This window comes from Microcaecilia unicolor, chromosome 10 (genome assembly GCF_901765095.1).
Source record: "Microcaecilia unicolor chromosome 10, aMicUni1.1, whole genome shotgun sequence".
NCBI classification, from domain to species: domain Eukaryota; kingdom Metazoa; phylum Chordata; class Amphibia; order Gymnophiona; family Siphonopidae; genus Microcaecilia; species Microcaecilia unicolor.
The window spans coordinates 141,094,323-141,114,145 of NC_044040.1; the positions used below are offsets into that span (position 1 = coordinate 141,094,323).

Here is a 19,823-nt window from a genome sequence, read left to right on the forward strand (position 1 = left end):
ATGAACTTAAACCCCCCCTTTTAAACTGATGTGGCTTTCTAAGGGCCCTGTTTACTAAGCAATGTTAGAGGCGTGCTAGCATTTTTAGCGAGCGCTAAGCATTAGTGCTCACTAACCGTGTAGATGCCCATCACATTCCTATGGGCTTCTACATGGTTACTGCATGATCATTTTTAGCACAAGCTAAAAATGCTAGCATGCCTTAGTAAACAGGACCCTGTGGGCCTCTTTAACTAAGCGACGGTAAGCCCAACGCGGGCTTACCACTCGCTAAACAGGAAGTACCACCAGGCTACCACAGCAGCCTGGCGGTACTTCCCACCCCTAGTGCTATTTTGGTAGCACTGGGATGTACCCGGCGGTAATCAGGCAGTGCCATCCACTGCCAGTTACTGCTGGGTTAGCGCATGAGCCCTTACCGCCATCTCAATGGGTGGCTATAAGGGCTGTCCCCACCAAAATGGCCCTGTGGCAAGTGCTTTACTTGCCACACAGCCATTTCCTACAGGAAAGAAAAACTTCCCTTTTACCTGCTGCGGTAAAATGGGGCCTCGTCGAGCATGAAAAACACGTGCAGACGCTAGCGCAGGCCCCCTTTTGCCACAGCTTGGTAAAAGGGGGCCTAAGTTTCTTCCTCTATCATCAGATTTCTCAGAAACTTAAATTAAAATATCACTATGACTATCCCCATCTTTTTTTTTTCACATATATTGTTAGTACAGCCTTTCACTTAACATCCTGTGCATAAATCCTTCTGACAACTGCGTTTTTATTTTATGTGTGTGTGTTTGTCCTGGGGGTTTACTATCCACTTATAGCATAACATCTGGAACAGATACTAGGTATTCTCTCACTTTTTGAACTCACCTCTGTCTCTCACCCACTTTTTCTCCGTCTGTCTTGTTTCTATTTCTCCAATGATTCTTGTTTTCTTGTGTTTCTTATTTCCTGGCCCTCTAGCCCACCTCCTTCTAAAACTTTCCCATCCCCTTGTGAATTGTGTTTTAAAAGTGGTCCTGGTCTTGAATCCTCGAGTTTGTGTTCCCAGTACAGTCTGAATCCAGTGTTTGAAAATATGTTAAGCCCAATGTAGTAATAGCTGAACACATAAAACAAGCCATTAATATTGCTTTACCAATCACCTTCTTACCTGGAATTATGGGAGTAATTTTATAACAGGGTGCCTATAAAAATTCTCAAAAGGGTGCTTATATTATACCAGGAAGGTAGGTGCTAAAGGAGCCTTTTTACTAAGTTGCAGTAAAAGGGGCCCTGTGCTAGCGGCGGCGGTCATTTTTGCCGCTTACCAGGGCCCCTTTTACAGCAGCAGGTGAAAATAACCAAAAATGAAATGGCCATGCGATAAGTTTGCACTTGCTGCACGGCCATTTTGGGGGAAGCACTTACCGCCATCCATTGAGGTGGCGGTAAGGGCTCCTGCGCTAACCTGGAGGTAACCGGGCAGAGCACAAAGCTGTTCGATTACTACAAGATAGCCCCCCGTGGAAATATTTGTTCAATATTTCCGCTAGCGCCAGAAATGGCATCCGCTGTGGGAGGAACTACTGCTGTCACCCGTATTGGGCCAGAGATAGTTCCGAGTTGCCATGTGGCAACTCTTTAGCAAAATTGGCTTCTATAAAATCCCCAACAGCCCATAAATGCTGTCACAAAAATTTACACCTGCTCCAATGCATGTGCAAATTTTATTTGTGCATTCTATGCATGTATGCCTGTATTTTATAAAATACATGCGTACAGTATAACTCTACCCAAACTATGCCCTGGGAATACCTACATGCAGATTGCACTCGTATGCACACATACATATATGTAATTTTACAAGAGCAATTTTCCACATGTAAAACTTACTTTCTACATGAGAATGCTTTATAAAATTACCCCATAATTTTTTTTTTTTGCACAAGGATATAATGAAGGTTTTTCTTCTTCTTTATGTTTTTGAGAGAATGGACCTCAATTTGTTGTATATGTTTGTGAACTGTGGTGAAGGAATCGCTGTACAGTAATACTTATTTTTAAACTATGTTGTTCTGAGCATGATCAGACAGAAATAGAAGTGAAGGAAGAGGGGACATAGTAGCACATTAACTAGACTCCTGTTTTCTTTAAGCTATTTTCCACATAGCTAGTAATAGTATGTGGAGGATAAATCCTATATTTAATATAAGTTAATGGTTTAGCAAATGGTGGACTCTTCTGTTACAAATGTATCAAAATAACAGGCACAGCTATTGACCACAGAATTAATAATACTGCAGTGCTCAATCAGATTACTCAGAAGAGGAAACCTACAGGGTTTGTTTTTTAAAGGTGTAGGTAGAGTGCATAGCTGAAAATCATGAACAAAGTTTGTTTGCTCCAGAACTGGGATAGTAAAACAGTTTCTCACCATTGGTAAACCCATAGAAGAGTAAAATGTTAGATATCATTAAACAGAGAAACTAAATTCCCTTCCGAGGAAAGTGATTATTATAGAGAGTTTAGGTTCATTGGACCAACAGTGGGTGAATGGAAGGGTACTTTTGTTGTGCTAGTACAAGAGTTCCTCTCTTGTGTAAGTTCTAAAGGACATCTAAAAACAAAACGTGATTTTTATATGGGGAATTTTGTTTTTTCAATTTGGAATGACTCAAGTTTGGAGAATCAAATTTATGTTTAAACCTAATGAATTTTGAAGTTGAATAGATGTGATCACTGTATACCTCCAAAATAAAACAGCAGGGCTATAAAATACAAAAACCAGTCCAATAAAAGCATCAAAAGCATTTAATATTCAGTCGATCAATGAATGTCTGTGGCGCAAAAGGAACAACTCAAAGGACTTGACATGGCCATGTTTCAGCAACCGAGTCATGCAGTACTTATGTGCGTCGCCAAACATAGGTTTAGGTGACTGCATACTGAGGGGACCAGTCTTGAGAAAGCTTAGAGGTTTTTTTTTTTATTATTTTTTGTTTCATTTGTACCCCGCACTTTTTCCCACTCATGGCAGGCTCAATGCGGCAGGCAATGGAGGGTTAAATGACTTGCCCAGAGTCACAAGGAGCTGCCTGTGCTGGGAGTCGAACTCAGTTAAACATGTCGGCAAAGTAGTCCCCATACCAATGCTAGAAATTAGCTTTAAAGCTGCTACAGTTGCTATTGCTACTGCTTAGGATTAAGCTAAATGCTTTCCTGACTTTTACATTTATGTATTAATATAAATTAAGAAAGATAGTGTTTTTTTAAAAATTCTTGCAAAATTTAGAACCACTGATGATTTGGTACACAAAGCTTAGGTAGCAGTGATTTTATGAGCTACCAGAGTGGTACCTCTGAGGTTCTTGAAATTGGGTTCTAAGTTGTTTGCTATTATTACAGTAACGTTTTGTCTATTGGGTATGTGTACATATAAATGCGTGTTGTCTTTCTCTTTGGCTCTCTGTAATTTTGGGTAGATGAGCATATCAATTCTGATACTTAATCCAGCATCATTTTCTCCAACATGTCATTTACCTAACCTCTCAAAACTTTCTACCACTGTCCTCAATATCAGTCCCAATTGACTAGCTAGCCCATCCAGCTGCCAAGTAATCTCTGCCTACTCTGTCAAGTGTATGTCCAAGCTACCAGCCATAAAATTGTGAATACTTGTAATATCATTTTATGTTCAGGTCATTTTATGTTCTCTTCCTCTTTAACACAACATCATCTTTGATAGATGAACACATAAGAACCTCTTTTTTTAGTCTGTTAAACCACATAGCTGTTGCATAAAAATCATGTGCCCCTGCATAGCCTGCCAGACAGACCTGGCTATGTGCGTCACATTTTATATTAATGAGGGGAACCAAATACATAAGGTAAATTTAAGTGTAGTATCAAACCAGTAAAAATTCATCTAGTTTATTGACTCCCCCTTGTATATATACCCCTCCTTTGAAAGAGAACATGGAGCAGTTTACAACAAAATAATTAAATTTTAGTAATGCATAATAAGATAAATAATATAAATAACATACCTAAAAATGACAAACATGCAGCAAATACATAAAAATCCTATCACTTCCTCCTTATCTCAAGCTTCTCAACTCAAGTGCAGAGCAAATGATAACTACCCACTATGCATTCTCACCCTAACCCTATAACAATGTGACAACACAATTGACAATCCCGACCACTCCCAAGTAAACTTCCAAAGGGACAACTCACTTACAAATGCCCCTTCATTGGGGACCCACAATCGGTTGTGGGCCTTTAATTGTTGTCAGTGACAGATGGCATCAGACAGAAGAGGCAGGGCCTCTGATCTATACTGGAGCCAGGGCCACAGCAGCTAGAAATAGAACTAGGAACACCCCCAAGCAACAGATGAAAAAGGTAAGCACCAGAGCCAGAGCTGGAGTAGCTAGAACAGGAACTAGGAGTACCCCTAAACAGCATAGAGTGCCAAGACTGATGAACATTTTCCCCTTCAATAGCTCCTGCAGATAATAAAACTCTGTTGCAAGTCTTAATGTCATCCACAGAAAAGGCAATCTTTTCCTTACAACCTTTCTGGCGTCCGGTTACTATGTTTCTTTATTCAGAGTGAATTCCATTTATCTCTACTTCTGTATTTATCATTCAACCAGTTTCTAATGCAAATCACTACGTTGCTGGTGAGCATTCTTTGAGGGGCAGTATGAAAAACTTTGCTGAAATCCAAGTAAACCACATCCAGTGCATGACCTAATTCACTAGTAACTGAACAAAAGAAATCAATCAAATGTGTTTTTCATGATCTCCCTCTGATAAAATCATGTTACCTTATATCCCACAAATCACTAGATTCTAAATTGTTCACTATCCTTTCCTTCAATAGAGCATTAATTAATTTTAATCACTGCTAAGTTAAAATTAGCAAACCTGAAGTCTCTAACCTCCTCTCTGCTATCTCATTTATGAAGGGGGACAACATCTGCTTGAATCTGCCAGTTCCATGGGACTACTCCCATTTCCAAGAGCTGTTAAATGTAAACGGTTTCTTCCCCGAATGGATTCTATGCTGCTTTGACAATAATTCTTCAGAAAACCCACCAGAACCTCTTTGACCTCCTTTAATATCCTAGGATGTATCCTGTCTGGCCCCGTGGCTTTATTCATATTAAGTTCTACTAATTCCATCTATGCAATCTCTTCCACAAATAGCATGGTATCTACCCACCCCCCACTACAAACACACACACACATCTGTTATAGTAAGTACCCTTACCAACAATCAGTAATCCTTCTCCATTCATTCTTAAGTAAATACCAACAGAAGTATTTATTTAGCATATCTGATTTTTCCATGTTTCTCTCCATATATTTTTCCATGTCTTCTCTTAATCGTGCAACCTCTGGCTCTCCTGCTTTCACTGACATATCTGAAAAGAGTCTTTCAGAGTGTTTTATCTCTTTAACTATCTCTTCTTCCACTGGTTTGCCAAGCTGATTCCTTTCCATGTGTCTTTAAACTTTACCAAATAGTGTTTCTTTTGTTCTTTTTGAGTAACCATATTCAATTCTGTTGATGTACCAGCCTCTGTCATCACTATTTCAAGCTTTATCAACTTCTTTGCTGATTATTACATGCCCCATACTTAATCCAGCTCCCAGATCCACCCCCCCCCCATGTTATACCACCAAATTTTGTAATAATTCAAACAGCAACTCAAAAAGCTATCAGAACAAGCAAGGTAATTTCTCAAAATATTTGTCCTCCCTATACTTGTTGATGTTAAGACTATAACCACGGCTCTTCTGTGCAAGTTACCCTGCCTTCCTGAAAGTTTCATTGAATTGTACTGCTGCTGTTAGGGTTATCACTGTGGCCACTCCATACAACCTATTTCAGGTTTCTTGGAATCCCTGTGTGGCCATTATCTCTGGTATGAGTTGTGTCCATCACCATTCCATGCAAGTTATCTCAATCTTCTTGAAAGCCTAATTGAGATGTACAGCTGGTGTTAGGTTGTTGCTCAGTGTATGTTACTCAAACCTTCCATTGACTAGTATTCTTCTCTCACATGGTTTTTTCTATGGAACAAAAAGAGAGGTTGTAGACATAGGCGCTCGGTATAAGAGGCTTGGACAGGCTAAGCCTCCCCTGCTGTGCTCTAAGGGGCTTAAATTGTTGATTTACCTCCATCCTCACAGCAGGAGCTGCAGTGAAAGCCCTCTAGCCTTGTGTAACCAATTGTAGAAATTGGTTTATGGTTTGTTTACCTTACTGCTGGGAGATCAGGGGAGGGGGGGGGGGGGGTTGGCTGGAGGTGTCCTGTGTTGCCAGGGAGATATTTAAGGAGGATGACTTCCTGACCTGCACTGAGAACAGATAGCAGCAGATACTGGGCCAGCATGATCAGAAAAAGTCACCAGATCATTTTATTTTCATTATAGTGTTTGGAATATGTCCACTTTGAAAATCAGGTGCTCAGCATTAAAATTTTATATTTATTTACTTATTTATGACATTTTATCCCACATTAAACATGAATTAGGGTGTTTTGTGGCTCTACATGAGAATTGTGATGATATGATCCCTTGTTTCATATTGTTGACGGTCGGCATTTTCCGTATGGGTGGTATATTGGTGTATTAAGTTCTGCCCAGTGTAATATTTATGGTACAGTAAGGGTCTGAGTGTGTTTTTGCACAAAGTTGTACATAGTGTTTTGCAGTTGAGCGATTGTAGTTAGTATATGCTTTGAGCAACCACTTTATGCTTTGACATATGATACATATCTAATATCTAAATTTAATAAAAGGTATTAATTGTGACTTTTATTTTTATTTATTTATTTTTTCTGTGTGTTATCAGACAATTATGGATTTAAGCTACTGTCATTACCATGACATAAAGATATTCCATTATCAGTATTTTCCTGATATTCTGTAACGTTTGCTATTGGTTATAGCTTTTCCCATAGTCTATACTTGTACATATTATTTTTTAGGTGCTGTATTAGCTCTTTCTTCATACTGAAATCTTTCTCATACTTAGAGCATGTAAAATATGTCTCTCAAATACATGTTTCCTGTTGTACTTGTGGTTCTCCCTTTTGACTGGTTTTCCACAGTCTGTACATTTAGATAATCTCTCTTCCATGTCAGATTGCTCTGGTAATGTCTCTGCTCAGAAGTCAGGTATGGGCTCACTATCCTGACACTCTTCTGGTAGGCTGCACACAGCTAGCACCATAGCTGTGTGATTTGTATAGGCCTTTAACATATTTACATGAAAGGTATGCTGCTTTCTGTCTTGAGAGTCCATAGATATAACATAGTTTGTATCATTCAGTTACCTTATGATCTTATAAGGTCCCGCCCAATTAGCCTGGTTTATTCTGATGAACTGGGACTAAAACAAGTACCTGCTGGCCCTCATAAAACTCTCTATTTCGGGTCTTACGTCATACCAGGTCTTTTGCTTAGTCTGGGCTGCCTGCAAGTTATCTCTGACAAAGCCCACAAGTTCTTCTAAACTCTGCTGCATGTTAACTACATATTCAATTACAGGGGTGTCAGAGCAATCAACTTTCTCCTCCCAATGTAATAGTACTTCCACTTTCACAGCTATATTTTGAATGCCTTCAATTAAATCTCAATCCGCTTCTTCTGTCTGTGAAGGAGGCCTGTATATTATGCCAATGTAAATACATTTGCCATTCCCTCTTTCCAGATTGACCCACATTGCTCTTCCTTTCCCTGTAGGTCCTGCAGTTGTGTGGCTTTAATATACCACCTTCCTGGAAACAATCCATTCAAAGCAATGTAAAATCAAACAAAATCATATACATCAAAAACATTAAATTATAACAAGGAATTTAAGCAATAAAGACTCCCACAATAATAATCATAACCAGAACATCCATTAAATGCATATAGCCGTTCTATTGTCAAGGACATCCTGTCCTAGCTCAACCAAACCTAACTCCTAATTATGATATACAAGTCAGTCATGTGAATGTAAATGTATCATATTTACAATTAACTTTCCTTACATAACACTACAGATCTATTTAGCTCCTATTCATAAGCAAGCCGACACCTAATGAGATCAAAAACACCCAGCCATCCTATCTTCAGTTTGTTTGCAGATCTGTGGTTACTTCAAAGCTTCCTGACCAGTTTCAAAATTGTCCCAAGAATTTCTTGAAAAGTTAAATTCCCAGTAATATCCAGCATCCTAGTTTTCAGTGGTTTTCAACCCATTCCACAGGAACCACCTGACCAGTCAGGTTTTCAGGATACCCACAATGGAGGAAGTGCGTGCTAACACATCTCATGCATATTCATTGTGGATATTCTGAAAACCCAACTGGCCAGGTGGTCGCTGAGCAATGGGTTGAAAATCACTGGCCTGTGTAGAGGGACAGATGCACACCTCCTAGTCTTCTTGGAAATTTGAGAGGGGGGTGCAATGTTGAAATCATATACAGGGCCTTTAAGCGTATTTTCAAAGGCAAACTCCCCAAACAGTTTCCTTTTGAATTTGAAAGGGCTAGCTGCATCTTTGCTCCTGCTTTGCAGCAAGGAAAATGTCTAAAGCTGAACCATGCATGAGAATTTCAGAATTAAATCTCCATTCACTGTCAATCATGTTTGCCTTCTTTCCCACCCACCCCCTCCCAGACCCATCCCCTTTTGGCCCAGACACAAACATTTCCAGCTCCTTCTCCCCATTTTACCTGGGTATCAGTTTAATTACTTCTTAGTTTCCCCACTAAAATTGTTTGACTTGTCTTTCTTGAAAGCAGATTTGACCCCCATGTTTTAATGTGCGGCCTTGTGATGGTTGAATTCTGGAATTGCCTGGATTTTGTATTGTTTGTCCGTTTTCTTTTTTTACAAGAAGTGTTTTGTGTGGATATTACCACATCTTCTTCTGGTTGTTCTGGAGAAGAGGGTGGCCAGGCATGCCACCATCTTCGTAGGTACATCAAAGTACATCAGGAGGCCAATTAAAGGTGCCCTGGATTCTTCTAAGACTTAGATTCTTTCTTTGTGACAATTTCCCCCCTAAACATAGAAACATAGACAAATGTAGGCAGATAAAGGCCATATGGCCTATCCAGTCTGCCCAGCCATGCCATCTTTTCTTCCTATAATTCCCTTATAGATTCTATATACTTCTCCCAAGCTCTCTTGAATTCAGATACTGTTTTCATCTCCACCATTTCCACCGGGAGGCAGTTCCACAAATTCACTACACTTTCCATGAAGAATTATTTCCTCAGGTTACTTCTGAGTCCATCCCCTTTCAACTTCATCTTATGCCCCCTCATTCCAGAGCTTCCTTTCAATTGAAAGAGATTTTCCTCCTGTGCATTTATGCCACATAGGTATTTAAATGTCTCTGTCTTAATGAGACAAGGAAATATCTTTCATGGAAACAATTTCCTGTTATTGTGAAAAGAGCTCTGAAGAGTAGTCTGGAGATGAGTTTGTATAACAAACACTCTCAGTGGAATTATCATATTGAAAGCCATGCATCTGCTCTTTGTAAGAGGCTAAAGAACTGGAGGCACGTGCAATTGCGCAAATGTAATTGCAAGCTTATGCAGATATGAGGACGTGATGATCATTGGTGCAACTATTTGTTTTAAAGGAGATCAACTGTACCCTTAGTGCATTTAAAGATAATGCAGATGTGGAGACCCAAATCAATGTTGACATCAGTGTTTCTCATGGCATGGTGATGTGTCTAGAAGTAGATAATGCCATCCGCCCATAAGCACTGAGGTACTTGTTGTATTGTGCTTTGGAGCCTCTGAGTTATCAATGGAGCCTCTGAGTTATCAATCAAATAGTATTTATGTTTATTACAAGAATTTCATATACCGCTTTACTTTACTGGATCTAGGCAGTTAACAATTTTAAAAATCTCATAAATATCAATAACAAATACATCAAGAAAAGGAATGCCACAAGTTTACAGGACAGATCTGTCCATTCTCTCAAGACAGTCAAACATGTAATGATAGTTAATCTTTCTCAAATTGCAGTTATCTCAATAAATCCTCCCAGCCCTTTCCTCAGGTAAATTAAATGCTTGGCAAAATAATTGAGTTTTAAGCAGAATTTTGAATCTTTTGGTGCTCTATTCCAAAGATATGGGGCCAGACAGTAAAAGACTCTGTCTCTTGTTCTTTCCCATCTAACCTTATTTAAACTAGGGACTATAAGTCTACAATCCTGTACTGATCATAATATCCTTCCTGGTGAGTAGGATATTATTAAAGTACTTAATATGGTGGCTGCATTTCAGAAAAGGCCTTGTGAGCCAAGACCAGCACCTTAAAGTAAATTCTATATTTAACAGGCAACCAGTGGTAATGCAAACAGTAGGGTGACATGATCAATTTATGTCTATTGCTCAGTAATCTGATCACTGCATTATGCAATGTTTACAGCCTTTTTAGGTTATGCCCTGGAAGGCCTGAATATATGGCATTGCTATAATCTATTCGTGAAATAAGGAGTGCATATAAATCTTATATACCTTGATTATGTGTTTCAATGACGATATTGATATAGTCTTTATGATAACTGAACATCTGAGAAGATAGAGCAGAAATATTTGCAAAGCCTGGTGGATGCCTCTTGAGATACCATTTTTTTCTTATTATGGAAGGCTGGATGATTCTATAGGCACTGCTACTTCAATTCATCTGAGCCCACTGAGCCATGCACCAGTGAGGAGTGCCAAAGTGTCAGAGCATCCACTTCATGTTTTCTTGCTTTGACTCACATATTGAGTTGTTCACGTTTTTGTGTAGATGGCTAAATTGGGGGTGGGGTAAGATTTGTCCCTGTTCCAAATCATAGAATCTGACTTGGGCCAGCCCAGCACCATGATTAGGGTCAACTCCCTGGACCTTTACCTTGGACTGTGAGGCCATCTTTCAGCTTGGGCTTGCTGTTTCTGAACAGGTATTCACAGACCTTTTGATAATTTCTTGACACAGAAACTGTAAGAAAAAATGTCATGGCCTCCATTCAGACATTTGTACTACTGAGTGTGATGAGCTGTCCAGGACAATTTTCTACAACCACTATAAGCGTATTCTGAAATTGCTGACCTGCTTCTCAGCTAGGATGCATTCCAGATAGACAGGCTTTAGATGAGGCCATAGTACAGAATCCTTACTGGTTGTGCTATCAAATGAGATCATAATGGCTTTAGACCAATCCCGTTCTGTAATTTTAGTATCCTTAGATTTAACTACTGCTTTTGATCATATTGATCACTCACTCTTTCTCATTCTTCTTCACTATCTCCAGTCTCTTGGCATTTATGGCATAGTGCTCAAGGTTTTCTTCCTACCTCTTAGAGTGTTCTTATCAGGTTTCTTCCAAATCTTCACTTTTACTTTCTTTACCTATTTCTTGTGGTTCTCTTCAGAGCTCACTCCTTTCTCCTACTCTGTTCAGTATCTTTCTGGCCCCTCTTGTCCTCATCCAATCTTTAGGTTGCAGCCCTCATCTCCATGTTGACGATATACAAATACTCTTTACTGTGTCAACCTCTTCAATTAATATCTCTATTCTTCAGATTTGCTAACAAGCAATTGAAACTAGTAGATCTTTAATCTTCTTATCCTCAATTCTAAGAAATGTGAAGCTGTTCATTTTTCTGTCCATAATCTCCTCTTCCAGCTTTGCTTAGTGTGAAAGGCACTACACCATCCTTCCAGGATGAAGTAAAAGTTCTAGGAGTCATCTTGGATGACAAAAAGGGCATATTTTCAAAGCGCTTAGACTTACAAAGCTATATAAAGGAGCATTTTCAGTATGACTTTTAAGTCTGATTTTGGATGTTTTGCACAAAACGTCCAAAATCCAAATAGGAAAGAAGGTCATTTTCGAAAAAGAAAAAAGTCTATCTTTTTTTTTCCAAAAATACTATTTCAAACAAGGTTTTCTGCTTTGTATGGTTTTTTTTGTTGGTCCATTTTCGGAAAAAAAAATAAGTACAAAATGTAGAGATTCATGCCATTGGGATGTAAGAGGAGCCAGCATTTTTAGTAGACTGGTCCCCCAGACATCCGAGGAGAGCAATGAGGCACCCTAGGTGGTACTTCTGTGCACTTCATGAAAATGCTCCCAGGTACACATCTCACTTTGGTTCCTTTATCTTCTCCCCTGAGCCCTCCAAAACCCACCCAAAACCCACTACACTCCCCCACCTCCCACACCGTACACCACTACAATAGCCCTTATGGGTGAAGGGGGCACATATTATGTGGGTACAGTAGGGTTTGGTGACCTTGGGAGGAGTCACAGTTTCTACCAAGTGTGACAGGTAGAAGGAGATAGGGACCTGGGTCCCCCACTGTGTACTGCACTGACCACTTCACTATTTCAGGGACCTGCATGCTGAATAGACCTGATTTTAACATCTGCAGCTGTCATAGAGACTGATAAGTCACATTTTTATTCACATTTTTGGGAAATGGAAGGGGATCAGTGACCACTGGGGGGGTATTGGGGGGGTCACCCATGATTCCCTCCAGTGGTCATCTGGTCACTTAGGGCAGCTTTTTGTGCCTTATTCATTCTGAAAACAGTTCTAGACCATAACATCTTGGTTTTAGTCCTGAACATTTTTGTTTTGTTCCATTATGTCTGCAAAACGTCCAAGTGTTAGACATGCCCTAATCCCACCTTCAAAACACCCCTGACACGCCCCCTTGTGATTTGAACACACTTCTGACAGACTTCATAGAAACACGTCTAAAAATGGGTTTCGAAAATACTGATTTGTACAGTTTTGTGGGAAAAATGTCCAAACACCGCCTTATGCCACTTTTTCACTATCGAAAATAAGCCCAATAGTAACTTATGGAACTTTGTAAGTTTAAGTGCTTTGAAAATGAGGTCCATAGTCACTTTCAAATTCCAAATAGCTTCTGTCACACGGCATTTTTCTTTGCCCTTCATCGAATTCATTCGGCCAAATCCTTTTTATCATTATCTTATCTCATGATGCTTATCCTTTTCCTGATAATTTCTCACTTGGACTATTGCAATGCCTTGTATGTCTTCCATTCAGTTGCATTAAATATTTTCAACTTATTCAATCAACTGCTGTCATAATGACCATTTCTCTCCCTTTCTTATAAAAGAACATTGGTTCCCTGTCTCTTTTCTATTAAAATTTTAGATTTTCCTATTTACTGATACAGTATTCGACTGACATACTATCAGGTTTATTTTCGAAAGAGAAGGACACCCATCTTTCGACACACATCGCAAGATGGGCATCCTTCTCACAGGGTCACCCAAATTGGCATAATCAAAAGCCGATTTTGGACATCCTCAACTACTTTCCGTCGCGGGGACGACCAAAGTTCACGGGGCATGTCAGAGGCGTAGCAAAGACGGGACTGGGGTGTGCCTAACACACGGGCGTCCTCGACTGATAATGGAAAAAAGAAGGGCGTCCCTGACGAACACTTGGATGACTTTACCTGGTCCTTTTATTCTAACAACCAAGCCACAAAATGTGCCCTAAATGACCAGATGACCACTGAAGGGAATCGGGGATGACCTCCCCTTATTCCCCCAGTGGTCACTAACCCCCTCCCACCCTCAAAAAAAATTAAAAAAATATTTTTCCAACCTCTATGCCAGCCTCAAATATCATACCCAGCTCCATGACAGCAGTATGCAGGTCCCTGGAGCAGTTGTAGTGGGTGCAGTGCACTTCAGGCAGGTGGACCCAGGCCCATCCCCCCCTACCTGTTACACTTGTGGTGGTACTTGTAAGCCCTTCAAAACCCACCAGAAACCCACTGTACCCACATCTAGGTGCCCCCCTTCACCCATAAGGGCTATGGTAGTGGTGCACATTTGTGGGAGTGAGTTCTGGGGGGCTCAGCACCCAGGTAAGGGAGCTATGTACCTGGGAGCTTTTACTGAAGTCCACTGCAGTGCCCCCTAGGGTGCCCGGTTGATGTCTTGGCATGTTAGGGGGACCAGTGCACTACGAATGCTGGCTCCTCCCACGACCAAATTGCTTGGATTTAGTCATTTCTGAGATGGGCGTCCTTGGTTTCCATTATTGCCGAAAATTGGGGACGACCATCTCTAAGGTCGACCTGAATTTTGTGATTTGGGCATCCCCGACCATACTATCAAAACGAAAGATGGACGCCCATCTTGATTCGATAATACGGGTTTTCCCCGCCCCTTCGCCAGGACATCCTGCAAGGATGTCCTCAGGAAACTTGGGCGCCCCTTTCGATTGTGCCCCTCCACATCTTTCAAGCCATTTAACATCTGGCACTCCTTCCCACTCCTTTTGTTCTTCTCAGGCCTCTCTGATGGCCCTTCCTCCTCCATCATGCATTTACTTAGAAATATCACATGATTCTGTTTTGCATATCTGGAGCCTTCCCTTTAGAATTCTCTTCCCCCTCTCATTCCTTTTGAGATATCTCACCTTAAATTTTAAAAAGCAGTCGAAACATTTTGAACTGGCTTTCAGATAAGTGATGCAGGTATTTGTAATCTGTTATTTTTCACCGTCATTCCTTTTCACTTTTGGTACTCTTTTTTCCGCCTTCCACTTCTTCTATTAGCTTTGGTTCGCTTGCCTTTTTATGTAAATCATTGCATTGTGCCTTCTGGCATTAATGATGATATATCAAGCTGCATAAATAAATACATTTTTTAAATAATTGATTCAAAATTTGAAAAAAATTTCAAAAGAAAAACCTGCAAATGAATTGCTACATCAATTATGAGTCAATGAATCTAAAGCAGCAACTCATACATAGGGTTGTCCAGCAGCAAAAGAAAAGTGGTGGAGGAGTAGCCTAGTGCACATGAAGGGAAGACATGAAGGGAAGACCAGTTCAAATCCTGCTGCCACTTGTGATTTGGGCAAGTCACTTAACCATCCATTGCCTCAGTTACAAATTTAGGGGCTCTTTTACTAAGGTACTCTAAGGTGCTTAGCAAACCAAAAAAAGGCTTACTGCAGGACGCACTAAAGCATCTTGTGGTAATTTTCCTGTTTGTGCCTGCTATGTATATTTTTGTATTTATTTTTGGGAGTGGGCATGTCATGGGCGGAGAGAGGGCAGGGAATGGGCTTGGAAGCCTTAGAGGGGCATAATTGAAAGGGGTGCCCAAGTTTTCCTGAGGACTTCCTCACAGGACGTCCTGGCGAAGGGGCGTGGAAACCCGTATTATCAAAACAAGATAGGCATCCATATTTCGTTTTGATAATACGGTCGGGGACGCCCAAATCTTGAAATTTAGGTCGTACTTAGAGATGGTCGTCCTTAGACTTGGTCGTTTCTGATTTTCGGTGATAATGGAAACTAAGGACACCCATCTCAGAAACGACCAAATGCAAGCCCTTTGGTCATGGGAGGAGCCAGCATTCATAGTGCACTGGTCCCCCTGACATGCCAGGACACCAACCGGGCACCCTAGGGGGCACTGCAGTGGACTTCAGTAAAAGCTCCCAGGTACATAGCTCCCTTACCTTGGGTGCTGAGCCCCCCAGAACTCACTCCCCACAAATGTGCATCACTACCATAGCCCTTATGGGTGAAGGGGGGCACCTAGATGCGGGTACAGTGGGTTTCTGGTGAGTTTGAAGGGCTTACAAGTACCACCACAAGTGTAACAGGTAGGGGGGGATGGGCCTGGGTCCACCTGCCTGAAGGGCACTGCACCCACTACAACTGCTCCAGGGACCTGCATACTGCTGTCATGGAGCTGGGTATGATATTTGAGGCTGGCATAGAGGCTGGCAAAAAATATTTAAAAAAAAGGTTTTGGAGGGTGGGAGGGGGTTAGTGACCACTGGGGGAGTAAGGGGAGGTCATCCTCAATTCCCTCCGGTGGTCATCTGGTCAGTTTGGGCACCTTTTTGTGGCTTAGTCGTAAAGGACGCCCATCATGCGATTTGTGTTGAAAGATGGACGTCCTTCTCTTTCGAAATAATCCTGTTATTCAGCCAGTGTTCTCACATTACCACACACTAACTGGTTATCATGGGGTTGACACAGGAACATTTCCCCACCTCCACAGGAGGCAGTAAGGGGTCCTTTTATGAAGCTGCAGCAAAAGGGGGCCTGCGCTGGCAGCAGTGTGTGTTTTTGATGCATGCTGAGACCACCTTTTACCACAGTGGGTAAAAGGCAGGGTTGTTTTTTTTTAATGGATGTGCAGCAAGTAAAACACTTGCCACGTGCCCATTTCAGGTGGGAGCACTTACCGCCACCCATTGAGGTGGCAGTAAGGACTCCTGCGCTACCCTGGCGGTAAACGGGTAGTGCACAGCAGTGCCCAATTACCTCTGGGTACACATCGGTGCTACAAAAATAAGAATATTTTTGTATCGCTGGAAATGACACACGCTGGGGTGGGAATTACCGCTGGGCTGCTGCGATAGCCCAGCGGTACTTCCCTTTTAGTGAGTGGCAAGCCCACATTGGGCTTACCGCCACTTTGTAAAAGGGCCCCTTAATGCTCCCATATTAATAATTTTCAGTTGCCGCACACTACTGACATTAATGCACAACCTGAAAATAAAAAATAAAAAAATAGAAAAAGCCCTTTTTTAGGGACATGCTAAAAATGGGTTTAATGCATGAGAAAGTCTGAATTAGGACATACTAAACCCAATTTCATAGTGCATCTTAGTAAAGAGTCTCTTTGATTGTAAGCCCTCCAAGGAAAGGGAAATAGCTACTATACCGGAATGTAACTCACCTTGAGCTACTACTGAAAAATTGTGAAATAAATACAAATAATTAAATACACTGAAAGGCTTATTGCATTTCAGGAAATTTAAAGGAATAAATAAAACCTGACTGAAAAAAATAAATTCAATGATACATTAGAGGAACACAACCAGCTGAAAAAGGCAACAGGACTACAGTAGTGGCAGTGACATGGCAGGTTGTCCTCTGACAGAAAAAGTGAAAGTGAGGAGCAGAAGGTCTGGTGGAATGCAGGGAAGTCCCACACATGCCTAGAAGATTTTCCTGAGAATTGTAAAAGAGTTCCCTCAGAGATGGCACACAGTGGAGTTACAAACCAATTTGTGTGGCTCATTGCAGCAGCTTGGCATCAGAAATCTTTTGGATGAAGTATGTATATTAAGATACAGAGGAGCATTTGAGAAGAATCAGGGTTATTTAGTTGCTATCTAAAACAATAAAATAAGTACCCAAAATCTATCCTTTGCTTAGTTTAGTTTACTAGCATTTGCTACATACCGCCTTTGCTAGCTTAGCAAATCAAAGCAGTCTACTCAAATTTAAAACCAAAAGAAAAGGAAATAACTAGAATATTCATATAGGAAAGAATAGAAACACCATCCATACCAGTTGAAGTCAAGAATAAAGATAGGAATGTAAACATGGGGAAGGGAATAGAAAGGGGCGGGGTAAGTTACCTTCTGCAATGAGGAAGATCCAAAAAGCAACTGCTTAGATGGAACCAAAAGCTAATGTAAAGAGCCAAGTCTTTAGGGCTACTTTAAATGTTTCATAGGATAGTTCACCTGGTTAGCTGATGACATTGAAAAGATATGTATGGCTTTCCCTTCATCCTTTTTCCATTCTGCTCTGAACATGCTCACAAAAACATTCTCGTTCACTGAGAAGTTTTTTGTTTTGCTGTTTACTAAACGGTATAGCCACTAGAGTATTAAGCCACATAGGTGACACTGTAAAGTGCAGATGACACTATTCTACTTCATCTAGGTATGCCATCAGATGCATCCAATAAGCTTTTGTTTATTTTCATACTCACTTTAGGTTCTTTTTTTTTTTTAATCCCCCTTCTATGTATCCCTTGTTTGTCTTTTTTTTCCACTCAAATGCTCCCTTTAATATTTTGCTATTTTCTTTCTCATAACATTTGTATTTATTTTTCACTCTTTTTTGTTAGCCTTTATTTAATTTATTTTACTCTTACATTATTCCATACCCTTTACCCACACCTTCTTTTCCTTCCCTTATTCCCATTCCTTCTCTAATGTAGTGTTAAATAATACAAATTATTCAACAGCATGTTCAAATGTAGTAAATTTGCTAGAATTTATCTGATAGAATATTTGATTGAAATTATAGACATGGGAAGAATTTTGTTACCTGCTTGTTCATATTAATGTGAAGGACAACAGGGCATATATATTCTTCTTTTTTGCTTTTTATTTCTTTCCCAAATACTCCAGACTGGCTGTATCTTTTGGTAGTCCTTGATGTGTGTACAATGTATGGTTGTGGCCCATTTGTGTACGTATGTGATCATAAAAGTTTTGAAACATTGAACTAAATGCCTCTTCCTGGTTTTTTTTTTTTAGGACGTTTTATCGGTTTGAGGCTGCATGGGACAGCTCCATGCATAACTCCCTGCTGTTGAATCGAGTTACACCTTACCGAGAAAAAATCTATATAACACTCTCTGCATATGTGAGGTAAAGCAAGATACTTTGTCTTTCTTTATAACTAGTGTAGGAGTATCTGTTCAGCAGGCCTAACAGACATGGCTGCAGGCCTACTGTATTTACCCACAGTAACATATACATGGCAACATAGTAAGTGATGGGCAGATAAAGACCTGAATGGTCCATCCAGTCTGCCCAACAGTCATATTCATTCTCAATTCTAGATTAAATCAACAATGAACATGATATTATATACTTGATCATGGTCTTTTTTCGTTGTTTCTGGGACATAGACTGTAGAAGTCCGCCCGGCTCTATCCTTATGTTCCAACTACTGGAGTTGCTGTCAAAGCCTATCCAAATCAGTCTTGTCATTTGCGAGACACAGACAATAAAAGTCTGCCAGCACTGTTCTCACGTTCCAAATTACTGGAGTTTCCATTGAAGCTCTCTCCAGCCCATCCTAAACCGGATTACTATATGTGTCACTCAGACCGTACAAGCTAGTCCAACACCAGCCTAAGTGGTACAGCCAGAGATTCCACCTAAGCACCACTTGATATGCAACCCTTTAAGTTTTGTTTTTTTTTATACCATTCATAGTGAAAAAAATAACAGCTCAAGAGACTTCTGAGGAGGAAAATGTAGTTAATGTTCTGTCAGGAGTTCACAAAGGGGGCAATTCTATAATTGGCGATTTAAGGGAGGCACCTCAGTGTCATATAACAGCATCCTAGCACCAACATTCCATTATAGAATACTGTATCTACTTGAATATAAACCCATCTGAATATAAAGTGAGATAACATTTTCCCCTAATAAAGGGGAGGAAATGTTAACTCTCCTTCCTTCCCTCCTTCCCCCAAAGCATCCGGCATTCCTACCATTCCCTCTCTTTCCTGAAGTGTCCTGCCGTGGTCGGCTCTGCCCCTAGCACCTCCCCCCCAAAACTGGAAACTCCCACTCGCTCACTCCCATAGGCCCCTCTCAGGATCTATAATACAGCTCTGGTGGTCAGTGGTGAGCTGGGTCAAAAGTGATCCTCCTACACTCCAGCCTGTGCAGTCTCCATACCAAAAATGACTGCCACAAGTTCCTGGAGGGAATGAGTGAGTGGGAGTTTCCAGTTGGGGGGTGTGCTGGGGCAGAACCAGCTAAGGCAGAACACCTCAGGAAAGGGAGGAAATGGTGGATGCTATGGGACAGTAGTACCAGTTATCAGGTGGAGAGGGGAGTACAAAAGCACCGGTCATCAGGAGGGGACTTGAATATAAACTGAGACCCCCATTTTGGGGCCATTTTTTTGGCCCAAAATCTCAGTTTATATTCTAGTATATACAGTACTATCAGTAAGTCGGCATTAGTGGGGGAGGGG

General features: G+C 40.8%; 1 protein-coding gene across 1 annotated transcript in view; it reads left to right on the plus strand.

Annotated features, from left to right (window-relative positions):
- The window catches only part of KIF1A (kinesin family member 1A), a 483,588-nt gene that overhangs the window by 407,246 nt on the left and 56,519 nt on the right, over positions 1-19,823 (plus strand). Inside the window, 1 exon segment of the mRNA XM_030216849.1 lies at positions 18,365-18,473. Within this exon segment, the coding sequence (XP_030072709.1) occupies positions 18,365-18,473 (109 nt within the window).